Raw genomic sequence first — 13616 nt, 5'->3', positions numbered from 1 at the left:
GATTGATTTTAGTGGAGTTATAGCAAGGATGAATTTAGTCTGGGATTTTTATTTTTTGTAACTAGAGCTGGTAAAAATATTTTAAGTGACTTTTTTGGACATAAAATGGCCTCTCTCAGAGTCAGCATTTTTTGTGAATTTTTTTTTTTTACTCAACTGGAAAAGAAAAATTTGTGTCTTTTTACTTTCCTCCTTTCTCCATTTTTCCACCGCCCCCCTGCTTTTTTTCAGTGACAAAAAAGGAAGTAGAGGGAAATGGTATAAAAGGAAATAAGGAGGGAAAAAAAGAGGAAAAAAGAAAACCCCCAAATTTTCAAAAATGAAAGTTATTCCCTTTTGAAATCTATGAACAAAAAAAAAAAGGTCAAGAATTTTTTTTAGGGGAGGGGGGATTTTTTCCTCAATTTCTCTACCATCTGTAGTTGTAACCTGCTCTTAGCGGTAACACCTAGCCTCCCGTTATTTGTTCTATCAGACATGCTGTTATGGCTTACAAAGGATTCGATTCTGTGAGGTACTGAGCACTTTGGCCCTGATCCAATAAAGAGTTTAAGTGTAGAAGTTTCTGGTTATCAGGGAATAACGTACAGATTATCAAGGGGTGCGAAGTTCAGTTTAAAATCAGATGGCATAAGGAATACATAATCTGCAATATTCTTGATTGGGGGTAAAGGGTTAATGGGCCAAAGTACAGACATTGAGATATGAGAGTATGTTGTTCATATAAATGCTATGTTCAGGTGTGTAGTATAATGAGTGGATACAATGATGAGGATGGATTGACCCTCATTTGGTGAGATTTAACGTTCAGTGAGTTTATGGTTCTAGTTCATATGGTCCAATGGACAAAGTCTCTCGGTCCCTTTCTCGTAGTCGATGCACGATGTCGCTCCGGCTCACGCCTCCTGGTACTGTCAGTGGCCAGTGATGTGTTAGGTGTAGATGTCCCTGGACCATCGGATGGTGTCTGAGACCATGAGGTGCTGCATCAGCCGTGCGTAGCGTCGACTGATCCAGCAGGTCCGTAACACACGCTCATTGCAAGTTATGCAAGGTGCCCAGGACTCCAACGATCAGGGCGTCCATCTGCACCTCGTAGCTCTTCGCTCTCAGGGTGTCAGCCAGGGGAGCGTACTTTTCCAGCTTACGAGCTCAGAAAGGCCGGAGTCCTGTTCTCAAAGGAGACCGTGACGTCGACGAGGATGATCTTTTTCTGGGCCTCGTCGATGATGACGACGTCAGGTCGCAGCTGGCTGTCAGTACCAGGAATGGTGCAGTTCACGGCAACTTTGCCCAGGCACGGTGTGATGGCTTTCACCAGGCGGTTCTGGATGGCGTTGTGGCACAGTTGCCAGGCTCTGGAGTGGGGCTTGCTGCTGCACAGGACGTGGGACAGAGTCTCGTTGGAGTAGCCACACTTCCTGCAACGCTTGTCTTGGTTCCCGTGGCGGACAGCTCCAAATCAACAGACTGTAAACTGATGCTGGGGCTTTTCTTATCATTTTGTATAGCACTATAGAAATATTTTTTGTAGAAATTTCATGCAGGACTTGTGAAGAGACATCTTCCCAAATAAAAGTGATTTATTATACAGAATGAAAGGTTCTGTCAAAGTCTCAATAAAGGTTTAGTTAAATTTGGGAGCCAATGTGATCTAGACAAAAAGACAAGGAGCCAGAAGAGTAGAGAATTTTCAGGCAGGGTGAGCCATTGACTAAGTGACTTTGGGCTAATTACTTAACTGCTATGTTCCTTAGTGAAACCAGATGTAATACTAGGTCAAAACATACATTCACACAAAATGTCATTGAGAAACAGATGCTGAAGTCTGGTTCAATTTTCCAGAGTAAATAAATTACCCCCCCCCCCCAAAAAAAAAAAAGAGTTAAACATGGCATTAGAACAAGACATTCCTTTAACAGCCTTACTAAGTCAAACTCAGATGTAATTGCAAAGAAAGCCAACACAACTGCAGTGTTTTATATCAGAGAGCCAAAAGCCAGCCAGAGATACACACTTCTCATTTGTACTTTATTATGAAAGACTCATTTTAGAAATAAAGGGCCAAATTCAGACTGGTGTAAGCAGATGCAACCTCACTGACTTCATGTATCCCAATGAAATCAATAGAGTAGCATCTGATTACATGGAGTCTGAATTTTCCCAAAGTGACACAAAGATAAAAGAAGAAATGAATGTTGACAACGTTGCACAGATTCTTTGTGTGTGTGTGTTTCAACACTGTTAGGTCATTTCAGACCTTTAAAATATTTTAAGGTCTTTCTTCCAAACCTGGACCTAGAAATAGGAGAGAGAATTTCTTAACACTGCATAGGACTCCTCCATTGAACAGAACAACTACAGTAGTACGTGAAGACCCATGTTAAATGGAGAATTAGCCTGGCAGTTAAAGCACAGGACTAGGAATTGGGAAACCACCTGGGCTCTATATTCAAATCTGACACAGACTGTGTGTGTGACATTGGACCTGCCACTCCATCTCTTGGTGCTTCAGTTTCCACATCTGTGAAGTGGGGATAACACTTCAACAGTGTGCTTCAGTTTTAAAGATCTTTGAATAAGAAGGGCACATTCCCAACTATCATAGTCGGAGTCCTATTCCCCAACATTTAAGGCATGTACAATAGCATAGCGTTAAAACAGATTCTGTGTTCAAGGGAGTAGAAAGGTGTACAGCATTACAATCCCTTAAGTGCTCCATCAACTGCATGTATGATGTAATTTACATAAAATGAACACTTGAGCCCTATGCTTAGAAAACATGCATGAGTCCAAAATTAAATAGAAAGGTCATATACTGGGAAAATAGTTTAAAACTCCATTTTCTAGAAGTGGTTCGTACAAGATCATGTGCAGATGCACAACTGTATTTTCAACAAAAGTGTCTTGTGTGTTACACTTCTTTTTACCATCTTAATCTTGGATCCTACCTTGTGCACCCACTTTACACACCAACAGAAGATCTGAACCTACTATGGCATAACCAGCCATTGAAGCATCACTCTAGCATACAAGGAAACTCTGATGGCATAGATCCAGCATAACAGCTCAATCTTATGCCTCCCTGCAGCAGACACAGGGAGAATGGCGGGGGGGAAAACAGGGTATAGGTGGATCCTCCCTGTACTCTGGCAATCCCCAGCTGCTCTATTTGCTCCTTGGGATAGTTAACAATTGGTGCAATGCCTGAGGACTGACCTAGTCCAGGATTGCCTCCTCTGAACCCTACACTCCTGAATCATGCTGCCTCCTTCTTGCCCGTAGCCAAGGATCTAGGCCTTTATTTAATACTTATGGTTTCCTGTCAACAAGTATTGGCTGCATTCCTTCCAGCAAAGTGTCTAAAGTTACTGCTGTGCTCATTTACCCTCATCTCACACTTTAATATGGTGAGTGTTGTTATTTTTCTAACATGTTAAAGGATCTAATGCCATCTAAAGGATAAAGGATTGAACTGCAAAAATACAGTGCTATTAAAGACTGTCAGAAACACATGACCCTAAGGAAGAATATATATCTGCAACCTGCCTACCTGGAACTAGAGATTGTTACTGTGGCGGAGAACAGGATGAGTGCCAAAAGACTTGACTCTGGGTGTCAACGGGATGACAAGTACAGTTCTTATTAGCTAATGAGATTGCCTCACTGGAGTGTTATCTCACTCGGACACCTGGCAACCCTAGAGCTTTATCAGCAGCCTGAAATTTCTCCACCCTCATTTTAAAGGTATTAGTGAATTTTACTGCATTCCCACTTAATTCAACCAAGTCTGTGTTAGCACTAACTGCTGCCCATTTAAATACTAAAAGGAAATAACATCTACACAGACCATATACATTATTTTAAAAAAGAGTATATGCTCTAGATGTGAGAGGACAGATATGGGACAGTAGTCAGAACACAGACATGGGAATCAGAAGATCTTGGTACTATGTGTGGTTCCGTCACAGCCTTCCTGCATGAGCACTGGCAAATTGATGAAAATCTTTCCCTCAGTTTCCCTACCTGTAAAATAAGGATAACAATTCTTAGCTGCCTCTTAAAGGTGCTGTGATCCTTAATTATAGTTTGCAGACTGCTTTGAAATCCTCAGAAGAAAGGCTCTTAAGAAGTGCCTAAATCATTTTCTGTATGTCTCACTAATATGATACAAGCGTATACGCTTTTTAAATTTTCTTTGAATCTTGTTCAATTACATTACCAGGAAAACAATAAATATTCTGCAGTGGCATTAGACACAAATATGATTAGATATATTTGAATCCATTTTTGTGCCTTTCCAAGTAGAAAGTCTCCTCTACTCATCTATAGCCTTCCTGATCATATCCAGTCTGTGGAGAAAAGCAACTTCTCCCTCTTAGCTCTCTACATACACTACCACAATTGTCAAAATGTGTTAGTTCTCGGCAGGGCCGGCTTTAGGCCGATTCAGCCGATTCGGCTGAATTGGGCCCCGCGCCAAGAGGGCCCCGCGCTGCAGCTGTCCACCCCACCCCCAGCTCACTTCCCCGGCCCCTCCTCCCCTCCCCTGAACGCCCCGCCCCCTCCCCTGCTTCCCGCGAATCTCTGATTCGCGGGAAGTCTGAAAAGAAGCAGGGGGGGCTGGCAGCACAAGGTAAGCTGGGGGGGTTGGGGTGGGGGCGGGAGAAGGGCTCCGGGGAGGCGCGGCCTGTTCCCGCAGGCCCCAGCGGCTCTGGCCCGGCTTGGCTCCAGCCCGGGCCCCGCGGCCCGGCTCCGGCCTGGCCCGGTCCCCGCGGCTCGGGTCCCCCCCCCCACCCGGCACGGCTTCCGCGGCGCGGCTCGGGTCTCCCCATTCCCCCCCGCGGCACAGCTTGGGTCCTGGGGGCAGGGCTTGCAGCAAGCCCCGCCCCCAGGAATCGGGCCCCGCTCTTGCTAAAGCCGGCCCTGGTTCTCGGGTAACTTTCCTGCTCTATAAAATAGGTCCCTGTCCACAAACTTTGGGTACGTGGGGGAAGAAACACTCTCCCCTTGATCTCAACACTAACTACTACCAGATTTCTCACCTTCTGTTTCTTAGCACAGTACCTGAAAAACTAACCTTCTTCTATCTTATGATCTTACACATAATAATATCCTAGACTGATTCAAGCTGGATTTTTTTCTGAACAGGAACAGAAATAGGTTTTAATCCACATAATTAAGATCAAATATTTTGCTGAAGATTACCTCCCTTTTCTCCTCTCATTTTCCTTGGCCTCAATATAGCCTACACACTGTGGAGCATTCCAAACTCTTGGGCTTTCACCATTGCCTTTATAAACATCCCTCCTCCCACTACATGTTTACTCATTGTATTTGTATAGATTATAAACATCTCTTGGCAGAAAACTTGTCTTCTTTTATGTTTAAAGTGTCATTAATACCTCTAGCACTATATAAATATAAACATTTATCTCTTGAAATGGCTCTAGAATCTGGTCATAAAATAAAGTTTACAGAAATGAGCATGAAGTTGTCATGTCCAGTAAACACCTAGTTAGGTTTTTTTTTAATTAATACATTCCATTTCATAATGGCAGTAGGACAACTTTACACAGGATTATTGCTATTTTAAAGTTATATTAAAAAGGTCACTGAGCTTCTGGACATGTGTATTACAATTAATCTGTAATTTTTTTAGAAATACATGGTGCGTAGTTTCGTAATGATTAATTTATATTAAAACATAAATAGTACTTACTCCACCTACAAGAAAGTACCACTCATTATATGCCCCAATCAAAACCAAAATAGTTAAGTCTAACCAAATGCTGTCTGAGTTTTAATTTATTGGGGATTTTGAAAAGTTAAATAGCCACAAATGTGCATCTTTGAAATTATTTCCTATTCTTCTGTGAGAAATAATGGCTTAAAACTAGTAGTAAATAGTTATTGATTTTACTTCGGGCTTATACTACATGCTCTTTCCCTCTTTATTAGCCAATATAACATCAGCAAAGAAAAAAAAAAAAAGAGGAAGTGAGATAACCACAAACAGCAGAACTGCCAAACAAAACCTTTGTCACTTTAGATTTAGGACATGCACAAAAGTTCGGATCTATGCTAAGTTTGGACTCCTCTGATGCTCTAAAGTAAAAGGCAGTGTTTTTCCTGGCCAATGGTGTACATGTATACCTAAACTCTAAAGTAAAAAATTTTCCATGAGAAAAAATGAAGTTAGAGTATATTTAAGGAATTATCTGTTTTCTTTTTAGTTTTCAGGGAGCTGAATATATCACTTTTCTAAACTTCAAATACTAAAACTCAAGACATAGTTTTTGAGCCGTCCCTTTATTAATATTCTGAACATGGACACATTATTGATTACCAGATGCTTCTGATTTTGATAAGATGAGAAAAGTAAGTGTGCCTTTGACAATTCAAATACAAGAAAATTACTTTCCCCAAATTAGGGACTGATCATGAAATGGGATCAGACCTTGCTATTCTATTCAGATTCTTACACTACACCCTCACTGTGGTATCAAAGCGAATGAAATGCTGTGTCTAGCATGTCTCATGTAGTTCTTTTCTTCTCTCTTTTCCTGTCTACTTGGAACAGAAGGTGATGATGTTTGTCGTGGTTCTTAGCTCTAACAGGAGTTCATTGTACGTCTTGGCCCTTGTAGTACAGTTTCATTGTGCCCGAGGAATAGAGTTGTTGACTGCAGTGTTTGTCTCAGAGCTTTAAGTAATCCTTTAAATATTGCCCAGATCATGAAGCTCCTTAAAAATAAAAACTGAGACCTGAATTTGATTTTGATATTCTATAGGGAGCCAATGTAGTGAGATGAGAATAGGTCAGCAGTGCCTGCAGTAGCCCATGTTGAGGAGGTAAACTTCTGCAGGTTATACAATTAGTAGTTTTCTGAAGGCTGATGGTTTCATATCCAGGTAGAAAGCACTGCTGTTGTCCATCTGGAAGTAACTAAGGTATGCAAAACTGAGAGTATTTTTAACCTGGATGGGATACTGACTCCGCAGACGGTAGAATTATTCTTAGATCCTCCGTATTATTATTATCCAGTAATATGCAGTTTTCATCAATGTAAGCAAGAAATCCAGGCCCTTTATCAAGGGCCTGCCTTCCTCTCTGACAGAATTACAGAAGATGTCAGTGAACACAAAGAATAAATAATAATAGAATAAATTCTCTACACTGATTGCTTTGCTCATCTTTCATGTTTTAAGCCTGATCCAACACCCTCTGAAGGCAATGGGAATCTTCCCATTGCATTCAATGGGTGTCACAGTGAACCATTTGTTCTACTTTAGAGAGTTATGGAAAGGATTTAATCTTTTCCATCCATTTTGTTTAGAGTTAATAGTCAATTCAGAAAGGTTTGAGTGTGTGTCAAAGCTGATTCCCCATTCTGGCACTTTGAGTGCAGAAGGTGGGGGCCCGCAAGGATTTTAAAAATACTTGCCACTCCAGGTTTGTATTAAACTCCCAAGGTTACAGCTTTTCTCTGACTTTGGCTTGGTAAACGTTGCCACCACCCAGGAAGACACGCTTGGGAATTCCTTCTTATGGGGTACCCTCAAGCCCATCCCCCCCCACCCCGGGAAAAGCTGAGAAAGAAAACAAAGGAAATTAGCTGTTGTCACCAGCTAATTAAACAACCTATGCACAAACCTTTTAGGACACCAAAAATCCAATCCTGTTCTTAAAAAAAAAAAAAAAAGGTATTTTTTATTAAAACCAAAAAGGAAAGAAAATACATTTGGAACTTAGGCTTTTACTAGATTTTAAAAGAGCAATTCCAAAAATTAAGCACCCAAAATAGTTTTCTTGGGAGTTCAGCTTAAAGATTACAAGCAAACAAAAGCATCTGGAGTTAGCACAGAGGAGTCCATTAGCCATAACAAATAAACAGAAATAACCCTAATTGAGTCTAACCATTTCTGATCTACTTACACATTTGGGCGTTCCAAATAAGTAGTTCTAGGTATGCTGTAATGATTTATGATCATACCTGGCTTAAAGCTTCTTATAGCATAACTGCTCCCTGTTCCCCTCTTTCTTAGAGAAAAAACAGACAGAAAGGGGAAGTTTTTTCCCCCCATTTTAAAAAGTTCTAGCCTTCCCATTGGCTCTTTTGGTCAGGTGCCCACTCCCTTTCCTTTACCTGGGGGACTCTGTTAACCCTTTACAGGTAAAGCAAGCAGAGAACAGCCACCAAGAGGGACTTTATAGCTAGCTGGCTGGGTGTCCATTAAAGGGAGTTACCCCACTTCCCCTTCATTTATCACAGCGTGTGTGTACACCAGTTCAAAGTATTGTATGGGGAGAAAAATACTGCTTTTTTTCAGTAGAGGATCTCTATGCCATCCTGAGTTCACCCAGAGCAACAAATTTTTGGAATCTGTTCTAGACATTAAAACCAATGAACAGATAGATCCCTGATTCATCAGCATGTAGTCTTCTGTTGAGGGTCAGTATTCAAAAGGAAGAATTACACTCAAAATTTAAAACGAACTCTTCAGATTTGGGAGAAAGTTTCTAGGAAAACCCTTGCTTGCTATTTGTTGCATTCTCAACCTGCTAGAAACATATGACTAGATAGTGATACCCTTACTCACATTGAGAAATCCCTTATTCTAAAGCATGAGGGTTGATAACCCTATTAACATTTTCCTAGGTAGTTTAAATGATTATATTGGTTTCCACTACTTTCTTGATTCCTACTGAACTCTTTGGCTCATTAATATTTTGTAGTGAATTCACAGGTTAAAGACACTTTAAAAAAAACAACCAACCTTTTACTGGTTTTAAATTTGTTTGTTTTAAATTAATCAAATGGCCCTTTGTTCTTGTGCTACGAGACAATAAGTGTGTCCAATTGACCTTCTCAACACCATTCATTATTTTATATATTCTACTACTTATTTGTCTCCTCTCAGCTAAACAGACTGGGTCTTTTAGATTCTCTTTATAAAGGAAGCCTTTTCAAATCTCTAATCATATTCATTGCCTTTCTCTGGATCTTTCCTATTATTTTTTGTCATACAAAGATAAAGATTCACAAAGAATCACTTCAAGAAAAAAAAAAAAAACTATTATCACACTAAAGATAGTCTCTTGATCTCATGTCTAGAACTTCCCCTAGTTCCATTTCTTCCTGACCTCCTACTACAGATTTAAAGGAACTGTACCTATATTCTCACATTCTTACTGAGAAAGGGCAACCAAAATTAGACAGAGTGCTCAGGATAAGAAGGTACTGTCTATTTGTGTAATTACACTTAAAATGAGAAAAGAAAGTTAAGGTTGCAAAGTCAGGTTCTCAAAAGTAAGAAATGCCAGATTTAAGGCTATCCTTGCAACCTTAATTTGCTCCCTCATTGTTACATTAATTACATAATTGCATACTATCCCCTACCTCCTTATACAATCTCAGTCTCCCACAAGCATCCTTGCCCCAGTCTGTCTCAATTTTCCCATATCTCCCACTCCTCCTACAATCTCAGTCCTAGGCTCCTTGCCCAGCCAGTCACAGTCTTCCTCACTTCACTGTGATGTCCATAGTGATACCCAGGTCTTTTTCCTGTGTGAATATTTTTTTAGCATATCTCAATATGTATAAATGGTTCAAATTGTTCTTTCCAATACACGTTACTTGCACATCTACATTGAATTTCATCTGCAGTTGCCTTGTCCCCAAAAGAAACAAAAACAAAAATTTGGTACCTAATGACATTTGTAGATCATCAAATTGTTCACTCTGCTTGTAGGTCATATCCCTTCCCCACAACTCTTTGCCTTCAGCAGGGACTCTCTCTCTCTCTCTGTATGTTTGTACCAAGCCTAAACAAAGGGGCCTTGATTTCAGCTGGAGTCCTTAGGTACTGCTGTAACACAAATAAGTAATAATAAATAGCTTTGTTCCATCCCTCTGGAAAGATTCATACTCTTCTCTAGCCTTGATTAACCTAAAGGTTTTCTTACTGTTTTTCACTAATGGCTTGTCTACATAGGAAAGTCATACCATGTAAGCTAAGGTGTGAATTGAAATCAATAGAGTTAGGCTCGGAAGGATTAGATTTTTGTTGGTAAACATGAATTCCACTGTATCCATATAAACAAAAAATATATTTCTATAATAATCATTTAAATGTACAAATAGGCAAAGTAAGAGAACTGCTGCTTGAGAACTTATTAGTTTGATTTAAGGCTATTTACTTAGTATGTTTTGACATGTGATGTTGACAATTTGTGTTTTAATAGTTACCAAGCTTTTACTTCTTGAATCTCAACATCTACTGTCATTAAGTAATTATTGTTTGACTACACATAATGTCCCAGGGAAGGGAAGTCAGACAATTTAAATAAATATTGTTTTAAAAAATGCTTAAAATAAACATCATTATTAGCCGTTAAAGTTATAAAAAATAAAAATCAAATTCTGCCAAGCTTAAATACAGCAACAACGAATAAAGCCCCAGGCGGACACCCAGTCTCTGGTGGAAGACACTTTTTCCCATTCAGTTTATGTTGTTTCGGAAGGGATTTAAACAAAACAAAACAACAAAAGGTACTTTAAGTGCAGAAAAAGAGCGCGCACCCAGGGGATTATACTGGTCCAACTATACCAGTTTAACTTGTAACATGTGCCGTGTAAAGAGCCCCCCCCCCCCCCAGTAATATCCCAGGCCAGGCTAATCCTCCAGGGACAGCTCCGGCTACTCCCCGCTCCATCTAACGCCCCTCACCCGGCACTCCGCATTAACTGGAGCGCTCAGCGATACCCAGAGGGAGCGAAGCAGTCTGCGGATTGTACCATTAGCTGCTTCCGTGGGGGTGCGTGTGAAACACCCGCTTCCCCACGCTTACAGGGGAACGACTCGACTTGCCACCGCGCCCCGCAGACCCATGGTGCAAGCTATAGCCACCAGCACAGGTGTGACCGGTGGAACAAACCAACAGCAGGCGACAGGGGTGCCGGCAGCATCATAGGAAGGCGACGCGGGAGATTGAAGTGGTTGCGCCGCCGCTAGCCAGGGGCCCTCGCGAGGGGAGGAGGAAGGAGAGTCCGAGCCTGCTGCGCCCGCCTCTCCCTCGGTAAGTGCCAGTCACTGCGCAGGGGCAATTCAGGGGGCTGGAGCCAGCGCCTCGCCCGGCGGCTCCCGGCGGCTCCCCGCAACTGGGGCCGCCCCCCCCCCCCCGCATGCGGGTCCTGCTGCTGCTGAGTGCGGCCAGGGCCCCGCAGTGACACACACGGCACCAGCCGCCCGGCCCGCTGCGGGGACACCCCCGCTAGCCCGGCCGCCGCGTCTCCTGCGCTCCGTCTGTGTCCCAGGCCTAACACCCCTGCCCCTCGCCATAGCGTGCAGCCGCGCCTTCAGCCTCAGCGATCGCTGCAGGCAGAGCCGGGCGCTGCTCCAGGGCGGCCCAGGCCCGTCGCGGAGCGGGTGGCCTCTCTGACCAATAAAGCAGAGTGTAGTCGTGTGTCTTTTTGGGGGTGTCACAGTGTTTCAGCCGGTGTTGTGTCCCTCGCACCGCTGTGTCTGCTGGGTACTCCCGCGTTAAGTTAATTCAGTTCAGAGGCCTCCCGTTGTAGGGAGAGCGGGCTGCTGCTTGCACGGTCCCGCAGCAGACAGGGTTTATTGGCCTTGGTGCCTAGTTCGATGGATTGCAAGCCTTAGTGAAACTGAAACTTGGATGGTCTGGCTGTTCTGGGTCAGTGCATCTACTTATTCCTATTGAATGTAGGATACCTTGCCACCTTTGTGACTCCAGAGCTGCTTCTGTTTCTTGTGACCCCCGCCCCCCGAGTGTTCTCAAATATTTTTATTGGTCTCTATACCACTAAGATGATGATGTGCTGGCTAGGATATGCCTTTCCTTAAGGCAAAGCTCGAATGTGAGTGAAAACACTTCAGGGGAATGAAAAAAGGTAGGATACTGGTCCTGAAGAATGCCAAATAAAATGGAAGGAACTCCCAAGGAACTTTATGGGTTGTTATTGTAATTTGCTAGGCCTCAAGCCAGTTGAAATGTCAGAGTAGAGTACAATATAGCAAAAATGCAACGGACCCTTTTGGTAGAGGACTGATTGATTGATTTGCACAGCTTTTTGAGAGCACCCTACTTGGAATATCATTAATTGTTGACATTGCAGGTTAATTGATACAATACTTACTCTCCAACTAGGCTACCGTATACTAGTTATAGAACTGAAAAGAAAATTGACCTTTCCAATTGTCTTGCTTCTGCTCTATTTTTTTTTAAATAAAAGACTCGTGAAATGCCCGATGAAATTTAAGCCATTTAATTGTAATGGAGTTTAGCTGAGGAACTATACCCAGCTTGTATGACAACGCCCGAGACGCATATTGCATTTCTGATTGATCTGATAATCATGTGCATGGAAGTCCCAGCAGCGTTTTGCTGTAAAAAGCAAGGCAGAAACTAGGCAAGGAAAAAAGTCTCTCTGCTACAAGATACATGCCTGTGAAACGACACAAATAGCTCCCAGCACTAATGTGGGAGGAGTAACAAAAAGAATCGAAACCTCAAGTGCACTAGGCAGATTGCTAGACCTGATACTGAAACTAGAGCCCTATTTAGAAAGAGGGCGGTAGGAGTTTGATACGAAAGTCTAGTTCGCTTACTGGTGTATGCGTTTTGCAGCGGAAAGGGGGATTGTATGCTATCTCCGCACGTCATGCCAGGGCTGCTTGCTGACCTGCTCATACCAAGTACGTCCCTTCTCTCCCCCTTCCTACAGGAGCCTCTGTGGCTCGGAGGGATTCCCCTCCTCAACCACTGTGCTTCTACTTCCTGCTTCTGTAGAACTACAACTCCCAGTAACATCTGTGGCAGCGGTTTGAAAGTGAAAACAAACTGTAGGTTACTATTTCTTGGCAGTAGTAGTAGCAGTAGTACATGTCCTTTCTCTTTTGTTTTCCGCCTTGCAGCTTGGGTGTGTACAAGAGGAGCCAGCAGTAATCATCGCCCTGAAGAAGGGGTCGGATCCGGACCCCTCGAGTTACTTTCCAGGAGCAGTTGTCGGGCCCTCTGGGGAGGCCAGAAAGCGACTCTTTTTAAGCAGCTAACAATCCAGGTTATGCAGTAAAAATCCGCCCATGAGTCCCACATGCAATTTGACAACGTAAGGCCAGCTGCTGTTCCTGCTGCTGCTGCCCCGATTGCTGCGGAGGGAAGCGCTCTTCAACCCTATCGGCTGCGGCGGTTTCCTTTACCTACCCGTGGGGCAGTCTTGCCATGTGGGGCTAGGATTCGCTGCAGTATTAAGCAGTAAATATGGAGGCTGCTTGCAAGCCAGATGGCGGGGAGCAGAGTCATCCCAGCAGCGGCGTGGAGGCTCCTGGGGACGCTTCTATGGACAGTTACTTGCGATCTCAGGGTTTATATAGAAAGCGGGTTGCCAAGGATGGATCCTGTCTTTTCAGGGCTGTGGCCGAGCAGGTAAGTAGTTATTTAATTTAAGTAACCAGAAGCACTTTAACGATGGCGATATCTGGAGGAAATGAATCCCATTAGTGGGTGTTAATGATGAGTGTGAAAAACGGGCGAGTGGGGATTAAAGGAACACTAGTTTTGCCATGGGAAAGCACCACATCTTAGAGAG

At 42.9% G+C, this 13616-nt stretch overlaps 1 protein-coding gene and 1 long non-coding RNA gene across 5 annotated transcripts in view; one reads left to right on the top strand and one right to left on the bottom strand.

Annotated features, from left to right (window-relative positions):
• Positions 1–358: 358 nt before the first annotated feature.
• On the bottom strand, positions 359–10932 carry LOC117877788. The gene is made up of 3 exons (XR_004645823.1): positions 10803–10932; positions 9713–9873; positions 359–1828 (listed from the first exon to the last, which is right to left on the bottom strand). It is a non-coding gene; the product is annotated as an uncharacterized LOC117877788 (long non-coding RNA).
• Positions 10933–10943: 11 nt separating this feature from the next.
• The window catches only part of OTUD4 (OTU deubiquitinase 4), a 46274-nt gene continuing 43601 nt past the window's right edge, over positions 10944–13616 (top strand). The window contains exons 1-2 of one of the 4 annotated variants that reach the window (XM_034771275.1): positions 10944–11083; positions 12943–13453. In XM_034771275.1, coding sequence (XP_034627166.1) covers positions 13289–13453 — 165 coding nt within the window. In that variant the 5' untranslated portion in view covers positions 10944–11083; positions 12943–13288. Of the gene's footprint in view, positions 11084–12379; positions 12724–12749; positions 13454–13616 lie in introns of those variants that run through there. The other 3 variants (XM_034771271.1, XM_034771274.1, XM_034771273.1) reach the window with 3 other exon arrangements.

The sequence above is a fragment of the Trachemys scripta genome, chromosome 5 (genome assembly GCF_013100865.1).
Source record: "Trachemys scripta elegans isolate TJP31775 chromosome 5, CAS_Tse_1.0, whole genome shotgun sequence".
Taxonomy (NCBI): domain Eukaryota; kingdom Metazoa; phylum Chordata; order Testudines; family Emydidae; genus Trachemys; species Trachemys scripta.
This window is presented reverse-complemented; position numbering and strand designations above follow the sequence as displayed.